The 27,483-nt window shown below is 41.4% G+C and overlaps 1 protein-coding gene across 1 annotated transcript; it reads left to right on the top strand.

The window, feature by feature from the left end:
- Nucleotides 1-1,777: 1,777 nt before the first annotated feature.
- On the top strand, nt 1,778-27,096 carry LOC101557697 (cell cycle control protein 50C-like). The gene is made up of 7 exons (XM_004606824.2): nt 1,778-1,957; nt 4,126-4,236; nt 13,732-13,833; nt 14,725-14,812; nt 15,904-16,044; nt 22,344-22,553; nt 26,864-27,096. The coding sequence occupies exons 1-7, from the start codon at nt 1,778-1,780 to the stop codon at nt 27,094-27,096; spliced, it is 1,065 nt and encodes a 354-aa protein (XP_004606881.2).
- The last annotated feature ends 387 nt before the right edge of the window (nt 27,097-27,483 follow it).

The raw sequence follows: 27,483 nt of genomic DNA, 5'->3' as shown, positions 1-27,483 counted from the left end.
TGTCCAAATCCAGTATTGCAAAGAGGTATCATATCTGCTTTATTTCCTTGGAGCAATGACAGTTCCTCAGTCTTTTCTTGCTTTTCATTGTCTTGACTTTGAAGAGTACTATCAGGTATTTGTTTTATAGACTGTTACTCCATTTGAGTTTGTCTGTTGTTTTCTCATGATTTGATTGAGGCCTTGTCAGTTGAAAGCCTGATTACAACCAAGGGGAGGATAGTCTCTCCTCCCCCACCCAGTAAGAGAATTTTGCCTTCCAACGGAAACAGCCTTTCCTGCTGATGGCCTTTCCAGTTCTATAGCAGTTTTTGATTGTCCAGTTTAGATCGGGAAATCAACTCTGCAGGTTTGAGTCTTGTCAACCTCTTTTAAATCACGTGAGTCAAGTCTTTGAGATAATACGTAGTTCAGGATTTTGGTTACTTTGGTTTTTCTTTTTGAAAAGCCTGAGAAATAACTGCTTGTGATTTATAGCTGTAATGATCCTTTTGGTAAGAGGTAGCTAGGATTTAAGTCTCCTCAATGTTAGTGTGAGTAACTAGATCGCACACATACCTGATGTTTTGTTGACCAACTCTGTTCATGTAATTTAATTTCATAAGATATTACTGTTTTTTTTAAACCCCAAGCTCATGACCACGTTTGTCTAATAGAGTAAATAGTGGGTGTGAAATAGAAGCAATTCACTGTCATCTTCTGAAATAGTCTGGTCCCAACAGTCATTCTAGTCACCACCTCCAAGCCAGATTCAAATGGTATGCTGAAAAGTTCCCACTGGTGCTATGATATTTTTTCCAACCTTGCAAGTATTGGATTTGAAACCTACAAGCAGTATTTATTTTATATTTTTAAAACTAAGTATGTTTGCCAAAGTCATGACCATCTTTAATATAAAAAGAGTCTAGTGTGACTTTCTTTTCACCAAAAAGAGGTGGGGGGAAGATTAGGAACACACATGGAAGGGTTAACTCTAACTTTATATCTTAGAACAATCATAGAGCAGAGAAAGTAACTATTAACCTCCTAGTGAAAATGATGTTAGTGGACTTACGATAAATGGAAAAATCTAAAACCAAACCAATAATAATACCATGCTCCAGTGTTGAACATGTTACTGATCTTCTCCTTTATTTTGCCTCATATAGGTTATTCCAAAGCATGTGCTTGGGAAAAAAGTTGGAGAAGATGTTTTTAATGTGTTTTAGTACGTCTTTCTTAAGGATGGCTTATTATAAATTGCTGAGATTAGACATCTGTGGTTTTGAACTGTTAACTTCTCTCTTCATGATTACAAAGAGCATTTAGCTTTAATCTGAGAACATCTTTCCAATTTACTTTATATTCATACAGTGAACAGTCGATTGTTTTTTAAATTGGAAGACTTGAGGTTTCTTCTTCTTTTTTTTTTCCTAATGTTGATCTCTAAGGATTTGGGCAAGTTCTTAAAGATAAATACACTACCCTTTTCAGGAACGAATCACCTTTCACTAATCACTACATCCCAGAAAGAGCTGACTGTAATACTTCCTAATGTTGCCGTATGTTATTTTACACAGACCCTGCTGTGGTCTGGTCTTCTTAGGCAAGACATGTGGCACAAGCCAACTTAGCAGTGGCTAAGTCTGGTTAAGTAACAATTCCAGGAATTAGAGAGACTGTAACTGCAAAGGAAGCTTTGCATTACTTTCTAGTCTAATATTATCATTTTATGGTATTACTATTTGTAGTATTATAAATGTCTCAAAAGTATATCTGAGCCACCTACAGAACCAGCATGAAGATAACCCAGTCCAAACTGCCAGACAACACTGCCTTTAAGCAGCAGCAATTGCCTGCCGTCCGGATACAATACTCGCCCAAGAGAGTTCTCTTCTCCTTTTATGCTATCGGGATATTCTGCACTAGCATGGGCATCATCCTTATATTGTCTGCGAAAAGCATCACAGAAATAGAGGTTCGTCACATTTGATAGTTTAATGTAATTTTTATGAGTTTCAGCTTTGGGACTGACTTGGTCACATTTGAAAACAGAACCCAGCAAGAGGAAACCAAATTTTATCCTTTTTTTTTTTAAAGCTAGTGGAGACACCTTTTAGCTAGATGGACAAAGCCTTGGTGTGGTGGCTGCTTTCCCTAGTCCCTCTTGCAGACTAACTTTCTCAGCTGAGTCAGTTCAGCCATATTTGTTTATTGGGGCCTGGCAAAGTTAGATGTTTTTTGTGTTGGCAGAAGACTAAGCAAAGAATTGAAAGGCTGGACAAGAGATGAGGCTAAACAAATGCCAGATACCAGTGAATCATATCAATAAAGCAAATGAGGTGGGCCAGAAAGATAGCCCAATGGGCTGAGCATCCAAGCATGTTCTTAGTATGGAGAGGCCCAGCATCATATGCACACCCCTCCCCACCGCCCCACAAGTCCCTCGAACTTGAGTGTGGCCCAAACTCTTTGGCCCAAAGAATGAAATTGGTAAAGAATGAGGACTAAAGATACCTACTTTCAGTGAAGCCTGGCCTTCAAGCAGTGAGTCTTGCATGTGGCAGACCCAGGTTTGATGCCTGACAACTCTATGTGGTCACCCGAAAGGAGTGATCCCTGAGTACAGAACCAGGAGTAAGCCCTGATCATCACTGGGTGTCCCGCCTCCCAGAAAAAAAACCTGCACAAGATAATGGTTTCTCATGTACATAATTCCAATACCACACCCATCACCAGTACCCTTCTTCTCTTAATGACCCTATGTGGTATATAAATTTAAATGTGTATTGGGGGAGGGGGGTGCCTTTGCTAGCTCACTTTCAGCAAAGATGATCAATTTTTTTAAACCGGCAGCTAGATTTGGCCTGCAGAACAAATTGTGTGAACTTCTACTCTAGAAAACTAATTAGAAAAGATTATTTTTCACTATTGTATGATTTCATGTGTTTTGTCACTTAAGTTCATACTCTGTTATAGTGAAAAATTCATCCTAAATGCTTGGTGTATCTATGTTGGGTTTATTTTTAATGTTAATTTTTTTCAGGGGTGTTAATTGAGATACTTTGTTTTACAAATTGTTTGTTTGTTCATAATAGAGTTGTTTCCGGCAAACAATGTTCCAACACCAATCCCACCACCAGTATTCCTTTGCTGCCTGGTTCCTCTTGCCCTTTCATAAGCTAATTATAAAAGTGAGGGGGCAGGGCTAGAATGATAGCACAGCGGGTAGGGTGTTTGCCTGCATGTGGCCCGACTGGGGTTCTATTCCCACTATCCCATATGGTCCCTTGAGCACCACCAGGAGGAATTCCTGAGTGCAGAGCCAGGAGTAACCCCTGAGCATTACCGGGTGTGACTCAAAAAGCTAAAAAATTAAATAAAATGAGGAGGGCAAAAAACCAGAAATCACAACAACACCCCACAACAACCCTGGGCGTCTGAGTGCAGTGCTCCTTAAAGCAGAAGCAACTGCACAGCCTCCAGGCTGTGCCATGCTTCTGATTGGGCACCCCTCCCTTTCCCTTATAATTGCATTTTTCTATAACTGGTTCTCTCAGCTAGAGCTCAAGGATTTGTCCATTTGGGATACACTCCTTTTTCATTTTTTAAGAGTTTGCTATGCCATTATAAACAGAATTTGACTGATAGGAAACAGACTGAGCAGCATTTTAAAATGAGAACTATTTCATGTATGTCAATAGCTCTGCATTTCAGGAACATTTCCTATGTGGTTTTAATCTCCGGACACAGAAAAATGGGTCACAGAATAGAAGCAGTGAAATGACTTCTCCGTGAAGCTGATTGGACTCAGGCTGTGAGCCCATATCTCCTGACTTATGAGCTAATACCTTCCAGCAACACCTCTTGATTGATGAAAGTCAAAGGCTTCATCACAATAGGTTACATAAAAATGCTATCAAAATAACGACTTCCTGGTCAGAGAACAATGCTGCCAGATTCAAATGGAAAGACTAAGCAAGCCCCCGACCTTAAATGTCTGCAGACACACTATGCTGAACAAAGACTGCAGTTATTCATGTCCTTGCAGTGCTGGGTGCAGACAGCTTGAAGACTCAGGACTTATATGTGATGATACATCTTCATGTAACTCTATAATGACTAATTGTTCTTTCTGACTGGCAGGTTAATTACACAAAGATATGTGCAAATTGTGCAACCTTGCGGGAAAATGCCCATAATTTCGAGGAAGAATGCCACTGCTCAATCCCCTTTACCCTTCCCAAGGCAATGAAGGTAAGTGGAATTTAAGAGCTTTCAATGAGCTATTTGACACTTGACAGGAAGATCATGATTTCCAGCAAAAGCTTTCAGAATCTAAAAATACAAAACATGAACTGGCATAAGGGCAGGGGATCTCAAAGTGCTGAGTACTCAACCAACTCTCCTCTGCCACCCCCCACCTTTTTTCTTTCAGAATTTTATTCTTCTTTGTTTTCAATTTCCAGTTTCTTGTCCTATCAAACTTTATAGCATAATTCTTAACATCAAGCAGGTTTTACTCCAAGTAACAAAGTGACAGGAGATTGTAGAGGCTGTTAAACCTAATCACTCACTTTGTAGTGAGAAAATCAATGTGCTGAGAGGTGGAATGACTTGGCCAAGGTAACACAGCAGTGGGGGGGGAGGGGGGTCCTTAACACACCTGGTGGCACCCTCTTTGAATCTCTCCCTCCAAGTCATTCTGTATGTGCAGCTCTCTAATCTTTAAGGCGACTGACTCCTGGCCTGTTTGAAATGCTTGAGAAATATTAAGAGAAATTTTTGTTCTTGAGCTGATTAAAGTCTGAGTCAGTCCAGGTTCTTTGAGAAGCAGATGCCAAGACAGTTATCAGACATACAAAAGATTTTTAGGGGGACTAGATGCAGGAGACTGCTTGTGAGAGAAAATGGGGGCAGCCATGAAAGGCGTGGCCTTGGAGCAAACCCGGCTGCCAGACCATGCCCTGCAGGGTTCCCTGAAGTCAATCAGAGGGGCAACTTCTCAGGGTCTCCACAATCTTACCTAAATCACGTGAAGAACTGACTTAACACTGTCAGCCCTCTTTTGGACTCTGTACATCTTACCCATCAGAAGACCCTCTGCTTTATCTCCCCTTGTCCCCTTCATACATGAATCTAACTACAGACAGGGCTTCTCCTAAGTTTCTCACGAAGTATTCAACCTTAAGGCTTCCATCTCAAATGAAGCAGGGTCCAAACCAAATTCATCATCATCATCATCATCATCATCATCTGAAAAAAAAAAAAAACCTTCCTCACTTGCCTTTCTCTTAAAGACTTATCCCCAAGGGTTGGAGAGAATTCAAAGTACCAGAGTTCATGCTTTGCCTGCAGGATGCCAGATTGGGTTCCAGAAACCACACAGTCCTCTGAGAATCACTTGGAACAACCCCCCAGCACTGCCAGATGTAGATTCCCAAAACAATGAACAACAACAGTGCCATGGAGAGTATCATGCTGAGTACAATGAGTCAGAAGGAAAGGGACAGACATAGGATGATTTCACTCATTCATGGGATATTTTAAAAAACACAGTATGAGACTAATATCGAAGGACAGTAGAAACATGGGCCAGGAGGATTGGTTCACGGTTCGAAGCTGTCTCAAATGCTGGGGGAGAAAGTAGTTGGAATAGAGAAGGGATCACTATGACAAAGATAGTTGGAAATGATCAGTCTGGGTAAGAACTGAGTGCTGAAAGTAGGTAAAGGAACAAACATGATAACATCTACGTACCTGTATTGCAAATCATAATGCCCCAAAGAGGGGAGAGACAGGCAGAGACACACACACACAAAAAAAAAAAAAAAGAAAGAGAAAGAGGGGCTGGAGCGATAGCACAGCCGGTAGGGCATTTGCCTTGCACATGGCTGACCCGGGTTCGATTCCCAGCATCCCATATGGTTCCCTGAGCACCACCAGGGGTAATTCCTGAGTGCAGAGCCAGGAGTAACCCCTGTGCATCACCGGGTGTGACCCAAAAAGCAAAAAAAAAAAAAGAGAGAGAAAGAGACAGAGAGAGAGAAAGAGAAGAAAAGTGCCTGGGGAGGGGTTTTGCAGGATGGAAACTGGGGACAATTATGGTGGGAAATGTACACTGAGAGGGATGGGTGTTGGAACATTGTATGACTGAAACCTGACCAAGAACAGCTTTGTAACGGTGTATGTCAAGGTGAAAAATAGAAAAAAGAAAGAAAAAGAAAGGAAGGAAAGAGAAAGAAAGGAAGAAAGGAAGAAAGAAAGAAAAAAGGAAGGAAGGAAGGAAGGAAGGAAGGAAGGAAGGAAGGAAGGAAGGAAGGAAGGAAGGAAGGAAGGAAGGAAGGAAGGAAGGAAGGAAGGAAGAGAAAAAGAGAGAAAGAGAAAGAAAGAAAGAAAGAAAGAAAGAAAGAAAGAAAGAAAGAAAGAAAGAAAGAAAGAAAGAAAGAAAGAAAGAAAGAAAGAAAGAAAGAAAGAAAGAAAGAAAGAAAGAAAGAAAGAAAGACCCATCATCAAACTCTTTCCCTTGCTCCCTTGTCATCCCAGCCTATGGCATGGATACTGTACTCCACCCCTCTGAACTGTCCTCCGTTACTTCTTGTTCTCTATAGCATTCCGGCTTAACTCCTGCATCTCTAGTAGCAGAGCAACCTAAGTTCATTTAACCCTTGGCTTCTCTCCCTTTCAATCAACTGTTACATGCAAAAGAAGTTCCCAGTCCTGCCCATCACCTGAGAGAGCAGTCCTTTGGATTGCTCTTCCGCCACCCGAGGCCAAGTGCTCCTCAACTTAAGTTAAACTCCACAGAGGACCTTGTACTTGTCCCAAACCAGCTGACTTTCTTTTCCATAAATGCCTCTCTCTCTGTGCTTCTTTGTCTTTCTTCCTTCTTCTCCTTCTCTTCCTCTTCCTCCCTTTTTTTTCCTTTTGTCCTGTCAGCTATAAGATCTCACTTGTTCAAAGCATTCCCTGAGCCTCCTTTCACTCATGTCCCCAGCAAGAATTTACCTACCAGTGTCTCTCAGGAGTGCTGTTTCCCTCCCTCTGACCCATAATCACTAGTATTGCATCTTATAGACTATTAGGGTTAGGATTGTGCTGTACATGCCACATCACCACGATCCACCCACAGGCATTGGCACTGCAAACTGAACCCTCCTAAAACAACTATACATGCTCAAATCTGAATGTCTCTTGTGCTTAGATATCATCTTTGTTTGCCTTTAAAAGGAATGAATTTAGAGCCAGGGATTTGGCTTAGCAGTTAATCACTTGCCTTGCTGTGTAAGGCCCTAACTTCCATCCCCAGACCCACAAAGATAGATAGATAGATAGATAGATAGATAGATAGATAGATAGATAGATAGATAGATAGATAGATAGATAGAATTAACACAACAGTTCTCTCTTACATCATGAATTCTGTCTCCTGCATCATTCTCACCCTCACCAACACACAAACCTATTATTTTGTCTCTTAAAAATAAAAGCAGGAGTGGAGGGAGAGAGCACAGCAGGCAAGGTGCTTGTCTTGCGTGCAGCCGACTTGGGTTCAATCCCCAACACCCTGCACAGTCCCCTGAGTCCCGCCAGGAGTGGTCCCTGAGTGCAGAGTCAGGAGTAATCCTGACTACTGCCAATGTGCCCCCACCAACAAAGCAAACCAATTTTTTCCCCCATTTGCCCAATTCTTCCATTAGCAGGAAAACTCAGAAAAGTTGTCTGTCATGCCTATTTCTGATTCCTGTCTTCTCGTTCTCTTGTAACCCATTCTAATCAGGTTTTTGCCCCCAACAGTCAGTGAAATTGTGAGGTTACCCATGCTTCTGCAAATTACCAATGACTAAAGAGAAACCCAGCAGTCCATTCTTACTGCTTGTCAAATCTCTGGGCAGAAATGCTCACTTCCCCTCCAAGGCATTCCTTTTTCAGGATAATACGGTATGCTTTCAAGAATAAAAGCAGGGGTTGCCTCTTAGCTTTCTGACTGCCCTTTTCCTTTGTTTTCTGTTTTCTCCAAGCTCTTAAGTTTCAATCCAAAGGACTTTAGTCTTTTTCTCCTCTCAATATGCACTTAACTTCCTTGAAAATTTTATCTAGGGCTGGAGCAATAGCACAGTGGGTAGGGCGTTTGCCTTGCATGCGGACGACCTGGGTTGATTCCCAGCATCCCATATGGTCCCTGAGCACCGCCAGGAGTAATTCCTGAGTTCAGAGTCAGGAGTGACCCCTGTGCATTGCCAGGTGTGACCCAAAAAAGAAAAAAAAAGTAAGTATAAAAAATAATTTTATGTTAAAATTGTTATATCTGATGATAAAGTTGGCTGCTAAGTCCTTGTCTAAGAATTTATTGGGTTTGCTTATTGCTAGTTGAACCTTCTATGTTATTGTTTCTGTTTGTTGAGTTAGTTGAGTTCTATGTGACTTTCCCATCTAATTTGGTGTGCTGCTATTGGAATTTTAATATTGAGGAATTAGGAGAAGTCTGTGGTTGCAGGGTCCAGAGACTTAAGGGTCTATATAGTCTGGGCCAATGGGCTGACATGGCATATATATATGCCATGTCATATATATATATATATATATATAATATATAAACATATATATTTTATTGAATCACCATGAGTTACGAAGTCATTCATGATTGAGTTTCATGTCTACAATATTCTGATACCAACCACTTCACTGGTGTTCCCAGTTTCCCTCCTGGTCCCCAGCCAAAAATGTTTAAAGTTTTCCTTTTTCCTCTTCCCACTTTTAGGCACTGTGTTTTAAAGTACTGCTACTGATAGGATATTATACACATCACTTTACCTCCTTTCAGTACCTAGTCCTGGTCCAGAGTGACCACTTCCCTCTACCATTGTTGTAGTGGTCCCTTCCTGGACTATTTCCTCCCACCGCAACCCAGTAGCAAGCTTCCTACTGAAGACCATTCTGCTCTTCGTTTCTATTGCCTTTGGGCTTTAGTTATTTCCCCACAGTGTTTCTTGATATTCTGCACACGGGTGAGATTATTCTTGTCTGTCCCTCTCCCTCTGATTCAAATTGAGGAGTAAGTTTTTATTTTTATTTTTTTAATCATTTATTTTATTGAATCAACATATGGAAAGTTACAAAGTTCTCAGGCTTATGTCTCAGTTATACAATGCTCGAACACCCATCTCTTCACCAGTGCCCATATTCCACTACCAAAAACCCCAGTATACCTCCCACCCCTCCACCCCCGCCTGCATAGCTAAGCCATTGCCCCATGCTACCCCAGGAAGGGAAATGATGCAATTTCTAACATTAATCTCCCTGGACTTAGTTACTAAAATACTAAAATACAGAAATCCTAAGCCTATCGCAGCCGAGTGACTTCATATCTCTTCATTCTCAGCAATGGAAAACTAACTATCAAATGCTTCCTTGTCATTTTTTTTGGGGGGGGGGAACTCCAACAACAATAGTGAGTTTTGTGTTGAAATATGGAATGTGATCAAGGTAAAGAGGAGTAAGTTTTTAAAGGTGTATGTCATGTCATGTTATTCCTTTGCTCAGAAATCCCTCCAGTCAAATCCCATCCTCTTCTGCTAGTGAAAAAAAGCTGTCCTAAAAGAACAACATGATCTGATTGTTGTGTTTTGTTTTGGAGACCACACCCAGATGTGCTCAGGGCTTTTTCCTGGCTCTGTTGTGCTCAGGGATCACTCCTTGAGGGCTCAGGGGACTGTTTGAGGTGCGGGGAATCAAACTGTGTGCAATGCAAGCGCCCTACCCATTGTACTCTCTCCGGCCCCTGAATTCTTATTATCTGATTTCTTCCTCTCTGAGCTGATCCCTTCATTCTTTCCCCACCCTCCCACCACACCCAATCCAATCTCTTTGGACTCTTCATCTCCCCAAACAAGTCACGCTTTTGTCGTGCTCACGTATCTTGACTTACTCTCCTACCTCCTTCAAGTGTTGACTCAATTCTCAATTCCAAAATGCTTACACTGGCTACCCCATCTCACAACACAACCTGCCTATCAACTCATTTCTGCACTCCTGATCCAAGTTAACTTGCTATAACTTTATTTCTTTCCATAGTCATTTCATTTCTTTCCATAGTTGTTATTAGTTTCCATAATTCTATGTAAGTTGTTTATTATATGTGTTGTTTGTCTGCCTCTGTTGTATTTCAAGTATCTTTAGCCATATCTGACTGAAGGCAGGTGCCTAATCAAGGTTTACTGAATAAATACATACATCTTTGCTTCCTCTGTAATGTAAGCACAGTATACTGTTGCATGGTAGATATGCAGAATGTAGGCTGAAGTATTAAATAAATGGAGGAAAGTATTGAAATATCTGACTTTATGTTTTAGGAAATGTTAAGTTTTTAATTCTGTTTCTTATTTTTCCCTTGATTACAAATGAAAACATGTTGTCATCAGAAATATCTTGAATATATCTTCTAGCTCTAATAGTTTTTAAATAGCTGATATAAGTAGCATAGAAATTACTGGGTTGTTCTTGGCTTGTAAGTGAAACCTATGGAAAATCAGTGGGGCAAGTTTTCTCTATGTTATACAAATACAGATATACTTTTATTTGAGGTCAAAATTCTAGTTTTCTACAACAGTGCCTTATTTTTGCCTTTCTCAACTTAGTGTTGTACTTCTATAAGATTTTTTTTTGGCTTTTTTAGGTGTTTTTTGAGGAGTGAGGGAGAGTAAGGTACTTAAATCAATATAAATGTTTTCTCTTACAGTCTGGAAATCAAAAGTTTGAAACCTAGGTGCCAACCAAGGTGATTCATTCTTGGTAGCTGAGAGAGCTTAAATTGTTGGAGAAAAATGTCCAGAAGATAAAACTCCAACAAGACTTCAATTCCCATTTGTCTGTGTCCTTTGAAATCCCAAAGGCAAATAAAGTATTGAGATCTACTAATGATTTCTTTCAAGCAAAAGTGCTCTCTTAAAAATCCGACCAGGGGCTGGAGTGATAGCACAATGGGTTTGCCTTGCATGTGGCCAACCCGGGTTCGATTCCCAGCATCCCATATGGTCCCCTGAGCACTGTCAGGAGTGATTCCTGAGTGCAAAGCCAGGAGTAACCCCTGAGCATCGCCAAGTGTGACCCAAAAAGAAAAAAAAATCCAACCAACTGAGAGTCTGAGATCCTGGCCCTTGTATGCCTCTGTAGAAGTGAACTTTTATTACATATGTATGTATGTATGTATATATGTATACATATATATATATATCTTTTCTCTCTCTCTCTCTCTCTCTCTCTCTCTCTCTCTCTCTCTCTCTCTCTCTGTCCCTCTATGGTATTTTACTTAAACACACTGGTTCTCCTATTGACCTATCAGCCTTCTTTAATCCTAGCTAATGATATGTACTAGAGAGCCTTTCTCAGCTGGGAGCCCTCTGGTCAACTGTGGATCAGTGGGATACCCTAATAGGGAGCCAGGCTGTGAGCTTAGGAGACCAGCCAGTAGGATGGATATGCAACAGGAAGGAAACAAGGTTGAAAGGGAGCCAGAGTAAGAAAAATATTTGAGAAATGGGTTGAAGTGATAGTTCAATGGGTAAGGCATTTGCCCTGCATGCAGCTGACCCAGGTTCAATCCTTGGCATCCCATCTGGTCTCCCAAGCCCTGCCAGGAGTTATCCCTGCACACAGAGCCAGGAGTAACTGCTGAGCACTATTGGGTATTGTTTTTTATTGGCCCACAAACAAATGAATAAAAGTAGACAAATTGAGATATAGTGCTCTAGAAGTATTACTTAAACTTTTCAACACTCTTCCCAAGTCTTCCAATAACCACAAAATATTAATTTGGGAATTACAGATGCATTTTAGTAGGTTGATTTGCAAATACTAAATTGAAAATAATGAGGATTGAAGCTAGGGCCCAAGTGATAGTAGAGCAAGAATGGTATTTGCCTTGTAGACAGCTGACCCAGGTTCAATCCCCAGCCCATATATGGTTCCCTGAACCCCATTAGAAATGATCCCTGAGCACAGACCCAGGAGTAAGCCCTGAGCAAACATGAGTGCAGCCTCCCTCCTGCCCCTTCCTCCCCCACATACACACAGACAGGGTTACAGGCCAGAGAGTTAATACAGAGTTAAGACTCTTGCCTTGCCTTGCCTGCGGCCAAACTGATTTCAAATCCCCAGCACCACTTGTGGTCCCCAAGCATCATTAGGAGTGATTCCTGAGCACAGACACAGGAGTAAGCCCTGAGCATTGCAGGGTGTGCTCACCCCAACGCCCCCGAAACTCCAAACAAAATACTAGGGCAAACACCAGGGCCTTCAGCTTGCAATTAGCACACATTACATGCACTCAAGGCCCAGGTCCATATGAAACTTTGCCTTCCACATGTAATCCTGCACAAAGTGTCACTGAATTTAAAAGAAGAACCTCATAAAATGCTCTGTGCCTTGTGCCCTCCAAGTAATCAAAGTAAGATGATGCTTTCAGAGCCCTCTTTTGCTGAATCCATGGCAAAAAGTCATGAGAGGTTGTTCAAACACTTCCTGTTAACATAGAGCTAACATAAAATTAGATTTTCTTCTTAGTTTCCAGGCAAATGTATGGTAAATCTGCAGATTTCATGTCTTCTTTGTCTAGGGGGCCAACAACAGATATTCCCCTTTGGGTGTGGAACTATATCCAGTCATTTCCGCTGCACCTGGATCTCTCCCTTCACACCTGCCCTGTGGATGATGTTGTTTGTAGTCTGCCTCTGTGTCATGACCACGCATCTTCCCTTTTCAGTGTTCTAGACATTTTCTCTTATGAATGATGAAGCTTCCTATGCTGTTTCAGGCCGCACTTATACCTTTCACCCTTACTCTGAGTCTCCCCTGGCCACCAGCTTCCATTTGGCCAGACTTACCCTCTTAAAGGTTCTGAGGATGAGACTGAAAATCTTTCAAAAATGCTGCTATTCCAAGCCAGAGCGATCGGACAGTGGGTAGGCCATTTGCCTTGCTCGAGGCTGACCTGCGTTCAATCCTCTTATAGTCCCCCAAGTACCACCAGGAATAATTCCTGAGTGCAGAGCTAGGAGTAGCCCTTGAGCATCACTGGATGTGACCCAAAATGCGAAATAAATAAATAATTTTTTTAAATGCTGCTACTCCATGTCATAAGAGGTTCCATTGATTCAGGGAATTATAAAGGAATTTTTAAGTATTGCTAATTCTAAATATAAAACTTATCATATGGATACACTTAAAAATGTCAAGCCTTCATCTTGTTGAATGCAGGCCTTCATTGCTTAGGAGATAGAGCATTAATTATGAACAGTCATATTGGATATTTCCATGAGCATAATACAGTCTATTAGTAAAGTTCATACCGATCATGCAATTTTAAAACCAATTTCAAATGACCAGTGTATTTGATCATTTTGATAATTCTGTATGTAGACGAGTATTTGGGAGGAGGGGTATTTGGGATCACATTACGTGATACCCATAGGCTATTCCTGCTTAGTGTTCAGGGTCTCTCCCAGCAGTGGTGAGGGGGGAAAGCAGTGCCAGGGATCGAACCTGGGTCCTTCCACATCCAAAGCCGTACATTAGCCCTTTCAGCTATTTTCTCACTCCCAACACTGAGTTTTTAAACGATTTCTTGGATTTCTACTTAATATTAAAAAAACACTTAATTCCCATCATGTTTGTACTATGTTTATAATTTCCTACCCATGTTTTTTTTTCCCCCATTAACTTTTCTTGTTCTCTTCTTGCTTTTGTATTGCACAGGGTAATGTTTATATGTACTACAAATTGTATGGTTTCTATCAGAATCTCCATCCTTATATTCAATCCAGAAGTAACAAGCAACTGTTGGGTGTGGATCTGAAGGTAATTAAAAATAGATCATTCAGTGTAAAAGAAGGGATAAAAAATAAACTCAAAAGCTAAGAGTTTTCAGGACAAAAATGCACATTTCTTTCTTGCATAAATTATGACTTTTCCACATTACTGCTATTGTAAGCACTTTTTCACTTTAAAACAATAAAATGAATCATACTCAATCCAATAGTCATCCTTTCACTCACTGTTCATTGTAATAGTAACTATTTTTTTTGTCTATCATTTTCTTCTTGTAATAGGAATATTTGAAACCAGACAAGTTAGTTGGGACCTACTTGATTAAATGAAATTTTTGGTTTAGCTTAATATCATTTCAGACCAAGGATCATGAAATTTTCCTCTTGGTAGGTGTTACTCAGTATGCTAGCAAGAAGAGTTTGAAGGAAACCTTTTTTGCTACTGATGTTATTATTGTGAAAGTGGTAGTCAAATGATTTTTTAGGAATCACTAATAAAAATCTACTCTGCTACAGGCATAGATCCTCTATAATGGCATCTTATTGTAGACTTCACAATTTGCTTACTTTCAGAACATAAATTGCACTTCAACTGAAAAGTTTTTCTAAAATACATTACAATGCAGATTTAATGCAACATTTCACACACAGGCCAGGTAAAGTGACTTCCTATAGACTTATTCATAGCCTATATATATATTTAAAGTCATGGAAAATTTGTATGCGCATATACACAAACATCCAGAACACAAATATTTCCTAGTCTAAGTCAGTCAGAAGCCCGGAAAAAACAGCAGTCAAGAATTTCTTAGTCTGTGCCAATTAATCAGTCTGGGTTGACTTATATTTCCAGTGTTCTTACTGTAATGCTCCAAAAGAGTTTACCAAAGCATCTCTCATTTCTGTATCATCTTGAATCCAGAACGTTGATGACTGTTATCCATTCTATTCTTATGACAATGGGGTCCCCATTGCTCCTTGTGGTGTGATTGCCAACAGTATGTTCAATGGTAGGTGATTTTCCTCCTCTTCTTGGTTTTCTTTCTTTTGTGTATATTGGGGTGGGGATAAGGTTACGGGGATCAAGCTGAGGGTGTCTTAAGGACAAAGTATATCCTCCACCATGGAGCTATGTCACTGTCCCTCACTGTCCCATACTTTGATAAGTATGTAAAATCTTAAGGGTCCAGGAAATCACTTCTGCAGCTAAGTGCCAGTTTTTGAAATATTTTTTAAAAATACACTTTTCTACTTCATTCACAAGTAGCTCTCCCATCCTAGATATATGAAGTAATAAAGAAACATTAGTTAAATTTCAAGCATAACAATGTTATTCAATAATTAAGACCTTTTTGGGAGGCTGTCTTGCATGCAGCTGACCTGGGTTTGATCCTCCCTGGCATTCCCTATGGTCCCTCAAACCTGCCAGGAGTGATTTCTGAGCGAAGAGGTAGGAGTAATCCCTGAACACCACTAGGTGTACCACACACACACACACACACACACACACACACACACACACACACACACACACACACACACACATATACACATACACACGCACGCACACACACACACATACACACAATTAGGGCCTTTGTAGCAAAATGATGATCTTTATTGATAGATCATACAGAGAGAAGGTACTTGTCTAGTAGGCAGCTGACACAAATTTAATCCCTGGCACCCCAGATGGTCCCGCAAGCACCACCAGAAGTGATCCTTGAGCACAGAGCTAGGAGTAAGCCCTGGTTACTGCCACAAGTGACTTGAAAACAAAAAGATATTATTTCAGTACCTATGGCAGATAAATATGTTAAGAGTCTGAAAAAATCTAGGATTATTTTCCAGCTATTTCTGGTTATGTGCTATTAAATATATACATATTTTTGTTTGGGGGTCTACAAGCAGCTATTCCCAGTACAATACTTAGGGGTCACTCCTGGGGGTGCTCAGGATGTCATATAGTGGCAGAAATCAAACCCTTCACTCCAACATACAAAGCCTGCTCAAGTCATCTCCCAGATTCTGATCCTGCACTTTAAAGGTTAACAAAACATGCTTGTTCACATCTCTATCACAATTTTAAATTTCCTTGTAGACACCATTATTCTTTCTTACAACCGAAACTCATCTACGCATATTCAAGTCCCAATGCTGAGGAATGGAATTACATGGTGGACAGATAAATATGTCAAGTTTCAGAATCCAGTTTCTAGCGATCTTTCTGTTGCATTTGAAGGTAAGGGCCATAAATAAGCTTATCATTCTTATCTCTTTATAGAAACCTTGTTTTTTATGTCTTGGGAAATATTTCTGATCACTCCTTTTTCCTTTTTCACTTACCTATTATTCAGTCAAATTCTCTCTACCTATGTACACTTCCATCTGATATTATCAGAAGCATGAAATGAATGTTCTATTGAATGGAAACAGCTTCTTCCAGTTTACTATTAGAAAAAAGCAATGCATTTTTTTTCTTAATGTTTTCTTAAGGAAGGAAGTTAATAACGTTCATATCTATACAACAAATATATCAATAAATATTAGTACATAAACATTTAACACCTTTATCATAAATATGCCATAGGACATTTCACATACATAATTCATAAATAAAAATATATGAATAATGAGGAGAAACATAGGACTATTGATCTAATAAGAAATCAAAGGGATGTTACGTTGAAATCCTATCATTTGGTGCAACTTGGATGAATCTAGAAGATATCTTGTTAAGTGAAGTAAGAGGGAAAAGAACATGCCAGATTATCTCTCTCATATTTAGTATGTAAAGGACAAAGAAAAAATGAAAACAAACCATTAGATTCTGATAACAAACTGAGGTTTACCAAAGTTCAAATGGAAAGGATGGGGAGGGCCTGCAAGGCCTTCATCTCTGCAAGGGATGAAGTAAAGAACATAATGCACTACTGTGAAAGAAGGAGAGAAAGGAAGAAAGGAAAGTAAGAAAGAAAGAAAGAAAGAAAGAAAGAAAGAAAGAAAGAAAGAAAGAAAGAAAGAAAGAAAGAAAGAAAGAAAGAAAGAAAGAAGAAAGAAAGGAAGGAAGGAAGGAAGGAAGGAAGGAAGGAAGGAAGGGGGAGGGGAGGAAGGGAGGGAGGGAGGGAGGGAGGGAGGAAGGAAGGAAGGAAGGAAGGAAGGAAGGAAGGAAGGAAGGAAGGAAGGAAGGAAGGAAGGAAGGAAGGAAGGAAGGAAGGGGGAGGGGAGGAAGGGAGGGAGGGAGGAAGGAAGGAAGGAAGGAAGGAAGGAAGGAAGGAAGGAAGGAAGGAAGGAAGGAAGGAAGGAAGGAAGGAAGGAAGGAAGAAAGAATAGGGTATTATTTTGTTTTGTGGCCACACTTAGCATCAGGGCTTACTCCTGCCTCTGTGCTCAGGGATTACTCCTGGTAGGGCCTCAGGGACCATGTGGAGTGCTGGGGATTAAACAGAGGCCAGCCACATGCAAGGCAAGCAAATAAACCTTTTCATTATCTCTCTGGTCCCCAAAATTGTTGGGTTTGGGTTGGGGGGGTTAGTGTGATTTTTTTTCAGTGAAGTGTAATTGTTTTGAACTGAAAACAATGTAGAGAGATGTGAGGGGAGAGAAAACAAGGAGTATGTGTTCAAGAGAGAACATGGGCTTCTCCAGAGTGGAAAAGAGCCCTACTTCTTGGTTTTGTTTTTTTTTGAGAGATGTTATTAAAAATGTAGGAGAAAGAAATATAAGCAATGTGTTAAGGAATTTGTTGTTTTGTCTATCACTAGGGTGTCTACATTGACAATTTACATAATTTCTGGATTTAAAACAGATGAACAATACTTTTGCTCTTAAACTTTCATGGACCACTCGTAGACAATCTTTCCTAAATTAAGTCCCAGCTATTTTATATTTTGATATTATAGTGAGGTGAATTGTATTTCTGATTTTTGCCAGTATTACAATTGTATGTGGGAATGCAATTGATTAATATAATCATTATATACTATTGCTTTTATAAGCCCACTTGTTATTAGTTGTTTTGTAATGTAATCATTATTTTTCTGTTGTTTCTTTTTTTTATAAGGGGGGGATAAAGAACCCCAGATGTTGCAGTAGGCCATGCAATGCCAGAAATTGATACTTGGGTCCTGAGTATGTCAGAAACACACCCCATCTCCTTCAACTATCTCCCTGATCTTAACCTTTTTTTTTTTTTTTTTTTTGCTTTTTGGGTCACATCTGGTGTTGCACAGGGGTTACTCCTGGCTCATGCACTCAGGAATTACTCCTGGCTGCGCTCAGGGGACCATATGGGATGCTGGGAATTGAACCTGGGTCAGCCACGTACAAAGCAAATGCCCTACCCGCTGTGCTATCACTCCAGCCCCCCCAACCATTATTTTTAATAGTTGTATACTAGTAAGAGTCTCTTGCCTGCGCACCTGCCTGTCTTCCCCGGGGTCCCTCAAAGGGGATAGGCTCCGGCTTCCCTCCCCACACTGAGTGGAGTTCCCGGCAGCTGAAGACCTTCGGAACCTAGCCACAGCCATGCTCAAGGCCCCTCTCCACACGTTCAGAGGAGCCTCACTCATGAAGGAACCGGCAGAGAAACCCAGGTGTGTGGGACCCAGGGCTGAGATCTCCAAGCCTGCTTGGATCTTCTCTCGCCCAGATTTCCCGTTTTCCAGTAGCTAGGCAGTCACACCCATGGACTGCCCTTGGCACCATGTGATCCCATCAACGGCCAACATCCAGAGACTTAAAAGCAAGCTTCCAGAGTGACCACGGGATAGCTTATAACCTACTTCTCCCTCTGGGAGAAAATGGCAAGCTACCGAGAATTTCCTGCCCACATGGGAGAGCCTCATAAACTCCCCATGCTGTATTCTTATGCCAAAACTAGTAACAAGCTGGGTCTCATTCCCTTGACCCTGAAAGAGCCTCCAATGTGGCATCGTTGGGAAGGACGAGTAGAGAGAGGCTTCTAAAATCTCAAGGCTAGGACGAATGGAGACGTTACTGAGACCGCTCGACAAATTCGATGATCAACAGGGAGATGATGATGATGATGATGATGATGATGATGATGATGATGATGATGATGATGATGAGTTGTATACTCGGGTTGCTTATGAAGCAGGCAGCTAGAGGGGCGCCTCTGGGGACGAGAGTCTCAGCAAGTAATAAAACCAAGATGTGATCTAAAAATGTTACTGGGGTCCAGAGCAATTGTATAGCAGGTAGGGCACCTGCCTTGCACACAGCCACCCTGGATTCCATTCCACTTGGAACCATACATGGTGCCCTGGGCACTGCCAGGAGTTATGTTTAAGCACAGATCCAGGAGTTAAGTCCTGAGCACCACTGGGTGTTGTCCCAAAATACAACAGAAAGAAGAAAAAGTTACCCTCCTTCCCAAAAGCCACTAAGTCTTTCTCCCTCAGAAGTCCTTGATCATTTAAACACATTTCTCTTTTATCAATCTATCTCTCTTTTTCTCTCTCACACACACATACTATTCCCCCTCTCCATCCCACTTTCATATTTCTAAGTAAAACTATTTTATATCTCCTCTTTCATAGTTCCTAAATTAAACTACTTTGCCATTTGTCTCCTCCTGAAATTCTTTTCTGTGAGGATTGAAGACATAAACCTGAGAAGCCTGGGCAGAGGTCAAGGGACAAGGGTTCCTTTTTTTTTTTTCTGAAAAAATTAATTCCTCCCTCCAGCCTAAGGTCATGGTTTCCTGAAAACTCTGGTGATAGGAATCAAATCCCATTCAGTGCAGATTAAACGGATCTCAAGTTCATTTGAACAGTTGTGGAGGGTGGGAGGGGGAGAGAGCTATGGGGATCAGGGAAGCACCCTAGCACCCATGCCCATGTAGGTTCTCATGCAGATTTTATCAGCCTTCAGCCTACACCCAGGCCCTTCTCAGGGACACCAAGGGTGGCCAAGCAGGAAAGCAGCAGCACTCTGCCTGTACGGATGCACTGGAGGTAGAAGTGACGACGGCAGATCTCTGTTTGTTCATGATTCCCAGGTTCTTCGACATTTCCAAGAATGAAAATATTGAGTAACCATGACCTTTTGAAGCTAAAAGCATCTTTAAAGATGAAATACCACTGACCAAGCAAGTGGAAACAAACATAAACAAATGGGACTACATTAGACTAAGAAGCTTCTGCGCCTCAAAAGAAAGTGACCAAAATACAGAGAGAGCCACAGAATGGGAAAGGGTATTTAACCAATACCCATCTGATAAGGGGTTAATATCCAGGATATACAAGACTCTAGTAGAATTGTACAAGAAAAAAATCCTCCAACACTATCAAAAAATTGGGAGAAGAAATGAACAGAAGCTTCCTCAGAAAAGAAATACAAATGGCCAAAAGGCACATGAAAAAATGCTCTACATGGCTAATCATCAGGGAGATGCAAATCAAAACAATGAAATATCATACTACAAAGACTCACACACATCAAAAAGAACAAGAACAACCAGTGTTGGTGCGGATGTGGGGAGAAAGCAACTCTTTCATTGTTGGTGGGAATGCCGACAGGTCCAGCCTTTTGGGAAAACAATATGGACAGTCCTTCAAAAACTAGAAATTGAGCTTCCACATGACCCCACAATACCACCTCTTAATTTATCCCGAAGATGCAAAAAAGCACAATAGAAATGACATCTGCACCTATATGCTCATTGCAGCATAGTTCACAATGGCCAGAATCTGGAAACAACCCAAGTGCCCAAGAACAGAAGACAGGTTAAAGAAACTTTGGTACATCTATACAATGGAATACTGTGCAGCTGTTAGGAAAGATAAAGTCATGAAATTTGCTTATAAGTGGATGGTCATGGAGAGTATCATGCTAAGTGAAATGAGTCAGAAAGAGAGGGACAGACATAGAATGACTGCACTCATTTGTGGAATATAAAATAACATAATATGAGACTGACACCCAAGGACAGTAGACACAAGGGCCAGGAATATTGCTTCACAGTTGGAAGCCTGCCTCATGAGCTGGGGGAGAAGGCAGCTGGAATAGAGAAGGGATCATTAAGTCAAAGATGGTTGGAGGAATCGTTCGGGATGGGAGATGTGTCCTTAAAGTAGATAAAGGACCAAGTGTGATAGCCTCTCAATATCTATATTGCAGACCATAATCCCCAAAAGTAGAGAGAGAGTATGGGGGAGATTGTCTGCCATAGACGCAGGGGAGACCTTGGAAGAGGGTGGATACTTGGGGACATTGGTGGTAGAAAATATGCACTGGTGAAGGGATGGGTGTAAACATGAAAGCTTTGTAACTGTTTCTCACAGTGATTCAACAATAAAAAAGAAAGAAGGAGGAAGGAAGGAAGAAGGAAGGAAGGAAGGAAGGAAGGAAGGAAGGAAGGAAGGAAGGAAGGAAGGAAGGAAGGAAGGAAGGAAGGAAGGAAGGAAGGAAGGAAGGAAAAAATGGAAGAAAAAAAGAAAATATTGAGTAATAAAGATGCAGGCTGGAGCAATAGTACAGCGGGTAGGGCATTTGCCTTGCATGCATCCAACCCGGCTTCGATTCCCAGCATCCCATATGGTCCTGCAAGCACAGCCAGGAGTAATTCCTGAGTGCATGAGCCAGGAGTAACCCCTGTGCATCATCGGATGTGACCCAAAAAGGAAAAAAAAAAAAAGGATGCTCAGACTCAGAGTTGGAAACTAGAAAAATTTATTGGAAAGTAAAAGAGAAAAGATAAGGAGTTCCCCAAGGGAGGAACTTAGTATTGGACTAAGTTAAAAGGGAGTTTTGCGCAACCCCTTTAAATGGCTCTCTAGTCAATTGAATTTCTATCCATTTACAAATGCTACAGAGGATAAAAGGAAATTGCAGGTAAAGGCTGTTCCTATAGACCCATTAGGTGGAAATTGGTAGTTTTACATTTCTTATCAATTGACAGAGGATGTAAAGTTACTGGTGTGTATTTCTAGCCATTTGCCCCCAGGCACTGTCAACTCCCCCATGAGCCGAAGCTCTAGGGCAGAATGTTATGGTCCTGGGTAATTCCTAGAATGTTAAGATAGGACCTTGGGGATGAAGGATATGTTAGGTGGATGGGGGAGAGATGGAGCTTCTGGCAAAAGAAATTGTGGCTTCTCGCTAGCAATGGGAAACTAAGGCTGCCCCCTTCGATACTACCTTCCTAGCTCTTCACCACCAACCCCCACTTCACTTTCTCAAAAAACATATACACACGGGCTGGAGCGATAGTACAGCAGATAGGGCATTTGCCTTGCATGAGGCTGAGCCGGGTTCGATTCCCAGTATCCCATATGGTCCCCTGAGCACCGAGAGGGGTAATTCCTGAGTGCAGAGCCAGGAGTGACCCCTGTGCATTGCCAGGTGTGATTCAAAAAAGAAAAAAAGAAACATATGCACACATTTCTTTTTTTTTTTAAAGGTCTTATAAGTATTTACCTTTTCTGAAGAATACAAAAGTTGCTATTTTTCCTATTTTAAGGAAACCTGAGGTAGGTAGGTGATTTTGGTCAAACATGTCTATTATTTTCGTCACAGGAACTGCAAAGCCTCCGAACTGGCGGAAGCCTGTCTATGAGCTAGATGAAGAGAAGCCAGAAAACAATGGTTTCCTCAACGAGGACTTCATTGTGTGGATGCGGACAGCGGCCTTTCCCACTTTCAAAAAACTCTACCGTCTCCTCAACAGGACTGGATATTTTGTTGAAGGCTTGCCTCCTGGTAATTATAGTTTCACTATAAACTACAGTATCCTTTTCTGCCATTCTTCTTTCTGAGGAGGAAGAACTCGTTATTGATATAATGCATTCCATACTATTCTAGCCTACCCAATATGGATATATGTCTATGTATATGCATATATGTAAGATTTCTTAGGGTAACACTATCACTCTATCACTATATAGTTGCTATTGATATATAGTCAAATCTGTGCTTTTTTTAAGCAATTAGTGGTTAAAAAAGAGTATGAGAGAGTTGGTATGATATGTAGAGAATTATTTCTGTACACCACCCCCTGCCCCCCAAATTTAACGTTAAGCCTAAGACACTCCTATCTCAAGGACTGATGAGAGCCCTATTGGATAAAATGAGATGACAAACAGGACCAAAGAAATAGAAAGCTAATAAGAAGTATTTGAACATGGACTAAAATACACAAAGACAAGAGCAACTATAGAAGCTTTCATTCTAGCAAAAGATCCCAGACCACAGGCTGAAGCAATAGGACAGCAAATCGGGCGTTTGCCTTGTACCGGGGTCCAATCCCCAACACCCTGGTCCTCTGAGACCCGCCAGAAGTGATCCTTGAGCACAGAGCCTAGAGTAAAACCCTGAGTAGAGCTGGGGGTGGCCCCCAAACCAAAACTAACAAACATAAAAGCATCACAGACCACGTATATCTAGTATCCTAGACTGAGGAGCACCAGCCTGAGGAGCACCATGAACTCTAACTCTGTACTGAGATGGCATGCCATAGCCTTAGGGGTGAGGGTGTGGTGGGGGGGGAGGGTGACTCGGAGCCAGCAGAGTCAGGTGACCAGCACATGATCCAATTTAGGATGTTTGAAGATGAGAGTCTGAAACTTGTTTTACTCCAAAATACACATGTAACTCTTGATTTTAAAATGAAAGGGCATGACTATAATAACACCAAACCCTATCATTTTGTTAAGAAATTATGTGTTTTCGTACAATTTGCCCTATCTCTGGTCTTCTGACTTAAAGTCTCTTCCTGATTCTCCCTGGAGCATAATTATCTTGGAAGCAGGATTTCTCGAGGGATCACACACCACTGTGACATCAGCTAGGTCAGGCGCCAGCATGCCTGAGGCAGGTCAGGCCTACTAGCTGGGAGCTTTTTGTGCCACTCTCCCTTCAGCAAACCAGAGGCTCCTCACACCAAATTGTCTGCCTATTTCTTCTATCCTATTTTATCCTATTGAGAGTAAATTTCCAGAAGAAGTTTACTCTGAATGTGTACATTTCTTTTTTGCTTTTTGGGTCACACCTGGTGATGCTCAGGGGTTACTCCTGGCTCATGAACTCAGGAATTACTCCTGGCAGTGCTAAGGGGACCATATGGGATGCTGGGAATCAAACCCGGGTCAGCCGTGTGCAAGGCAAACACCCTACCCGCTATGCTATTGCCCCAGCTCCTGACTGTGTACATTTCTTGATGAAATTAATCTTCGCTTTTTTGTTGTAAATTTGGGGTGGGGAGGGGCTTTCTTACTCACTTTATGCTACTCCAGTGCTTAGAAGGATAGATATCGAGTACTCCTTTCTAGAATGGTATGAGACAGCATAACTTTTCAGGAAGTTGAGTTCTGAATCCATGGGAATAAAAATAGCAAGAGGGATTTTATATTTATAGTATAAATTTTGACTGGCTCCTAAATACTCCTCAAATCACTCATGTTAACCATTTTTAATATACTATTTGGGCTGGAGCAATAGCACAGCGGGTAGGGTGTTTGCCTTGCACATGGCCAACCCGGGTTCGATTCCTCCGTCCCTCCGAGAGCCCAGCAAGCTACCGAGAGTATTGTGCCTGCACGTCAGAGCCTGCCAAGCTACCCGGGGCATATTCGATATGCCAAAAATAGTAACAACAAGTCTCACAATGGAGATGTTACTGGTGCCTGCTTGAGCAAATCGATGAACAACGGGATGACAGTGCTACAGAGCTACAGAGCTACAGAGTAGATTATGTGGATCTCTCCATTGAAAGAAGGAAGTGGGATGTGTCCATTCAGATCTGCCTCCTTTGAGTTGGAACCATGTCTATTCTTAACAATTCACCTCCCCTCCCCTCCTTTAGCAGAGTCTCTAATTCTATAAAATGGAATAAAAGCCCCACATAACCATCCTTCTCTCTCCTCTCTGTCTGTCTCTCTATCTCTATTTTTCTCTGTTTCTGTCTCTGTCTGTCTCAATCTCTCTTTCGATTTTGGGTCACATCCAGAAGGACCCAGGGGATCATTCCCAGCACTGTTGTTGCTCAAGGTTCAGTCCCTACAGTGCTCAGGGGTGCCAAGAATCAGAGCTCCCTCATGCAAAGCCTGCACTCCAGCCCTTGGAGCCGCATCGCTGGCCCATACATTGTTTCCTCATTTTCATTTGTTTATTTTTCTTGAATGTAGACAAAAGCCACAAATGTTGATACAACTATAGAGTTGCAATGCATTAAATAACAAAGCTCCAACAGTAAAATCGATAAGTTTAAAAAGAAATCATTTTCTCTCTTATGCTGCATTATACCTAACAGACTAAAGAGGAAATCATAGAACATTTACAAACGTAACCCTTTAATGGAATTTGAGCAATTCTTCTTCCTCCAATAAGAGGCAAGGGAAGAGTTCTTGTGGACTTGTATCTTGTGATTTGATCTCTTTGATCTGTCATTGCCCTACCACTAAAGCACTTATATTTACAACAAAAACTGAGACTGGAGGAGAGCGGCGGAGGCAAGGTCGGGGAGCCGGGAGAACCTTCATGAACTGCTGTGTTCAATTGTAGTACAGTATGTTTGATGCTAAGGGTAAGAGTAAGAGAACCCTTCTTTCAAACATGGGAGACACTGTATCACTGTATCACTGCTCATTGATTTGCTCGAGCAGGCACCAGTACCGTCTCCATTGTGAGACTTGTTGTTACTGTTTTTGGCATATTGAATACGCCCCGGGTAGCTTGCCAGGCTCTGCCGTGTGTGCGGGATACTCTCAATAGCTTGCCAGGCTCTCCAAGAGGGACAGAGGAATCGAACCTGGGTTGGCCATGTGCAAGGCAAACACCCTACCCGCTGTGCTATCGCTCTAGCCCTTTCTCCTAATATGCTATCCACAGGTGGCTTCACTCGCAGTCATACTTTAATTGATGATCTCCAGTCTAAATTTTCCACACAGAACTTCCATCCTGAGCCTAAGACCCGTATATATGCACTAGCTATGTTGAGCCCTGGTGTGAGGCAGGCCAACTAGCCTCAGAGCCTGCTGACTTAGCAGAAAATACCTACCACTTCTCAGGGAGAAAATATAGTCCTTGTAAGAAGAAAAAAAAAACCCTTCTTAACAGAGGGAGATGGCTGGTGGATGACTCAGGGTGACATCTAAGATCCTGATGACAAAAAGGAATTTTTATGTAAAAGAAAGAGAGAAGATGGTCTCCTAGCCATTTCTTTGTGCCTTTAAATAGTGTGTTGCCAAGTGATTTGAGGCGTTTTAAGAGCTTTGCCGGGAAATGCTGCTGTCCCTGTGCCGTTGCTATGAGAAGCCTTTATTTGTTTATTAGTTTGGTTTACAAAAGGCACCAGATGTTTTAAAACCCCAGGCCACATGCATAATCAAAATGACATCATTAACATACTAACGATAGCAAACCCACATCAAACAGTTTTTTCCTCAGCAGTGAATCCCATCCTGGCCTTTTCAAAACCCAAATGAACGTACCACCTTTGGTTTTCCCACCAAAAACGAAAATACAAAAAAGTTTTACTCTCTGCCTTTTTTTCTTGGTCTTCGCTCTTGAAGAATTTTCCCTGAGACAGGAATACAGACCTTGGCCCGGGAAGGACTTGACCTTACCCTGGGACTCCTGATTCATCAACATAAATTTCGGTTTGCTGTAGGACCTCTCTGTGTTCTTTTCATTTCCTTTTGCTCATTACTTAGTCATTTGGTGCTGTGTCAGATTCTTGTCCACAGATTACAGCTATGCAGAGAGGAGGCTGATTTTTACCAGCAGATGCAAGTGAAATGCTTGGCGAAAATTGGGCCAAGGTCACAGGGTTAGCTCAAAGGTTTGTATGCATGAGCCCCAGGTTCAATCCCTGGCATGGCATGTTCCCCAAGCAATTGCTGGAGTGACCTCCCAACACTGCCCGGTGTGACTCCATACCAAAATAAAAAAATTAAGACTATATGAAATGAAATATTTAACCATTTTAATTTAAATACAGTGTCTGCAACTCCATATGGTTTAATCTGGGTGTTGCAACCAAAGATATGCAGTTGCAAAGTGAAGCAGTGCTGAGAGAGATCCTTGACACATCTTCTTAGACTTTCCAGTCACCATGTTTCATGGAAAAAAGGCCATTGTCCTTACCAATTTGACATGGAGTGGAGGCAAGAGCTTCTTCTTAGGCATTGTTTACACAATGACAGGAACCATAACATGTTTGTCCACCATTACCATGACAGTGATACACTCAAGGATTAGAAAAAATGAAAGTGTTACGGCACCAGCAGTAAAAAGCACTGAAGAGTTGACAGAAAACAAAAATGGACATTGAAGTAATAAAGATTTATACGTCTCAAAATAGATCAACTATTTTATTTCTTCAAGTGGAACTGGACTGATTGAAAAAGTGCAGTTCCAGATAGATAAATGAGAGTTTCAGAGTGAAGAAGAAGTGAAGGGGGTGAAAGAAGAAAAGGTGGAAGAAGGGGGAAGGAAAATCATTATATATAGAAAGAGGGCTTCACAATAGAGACAATAAATTGTCTTTGAACTCTAAACCAAGTCTTGGGTATTTATTTGAAGCCCTTATACCTGAAGACAGGTAAATTTGTATGAAAGTGCTATCACCAGATGGTAAAGTGCTGGAGCAATACTACAGGAGGTACATTTGCTTTGCATATGACCATCCAGGGATTGACCCCTGGAATCCTATATGGTC

This window comes from Sorex araneus, chromosome 2 (assembly GCF_027595985.1).
Source record: "Sorex araneus isolate mSorAra2 chromosome 2, mSorAra2.pri, whole genome shotgun sequence".
NCBI classification, from domain to species: domain Eukaryota; kingdom Metazoa; phylum Chordata; class Mammalia; order Eulipotyphla; family Soricidae; genus Sorex; species Sorex araneus.
The sequence above is the reverse complement of the archived record's forward strand: the minus strand, read 5'-3'. Positions and strand labels throughout refer to the sequence as shown.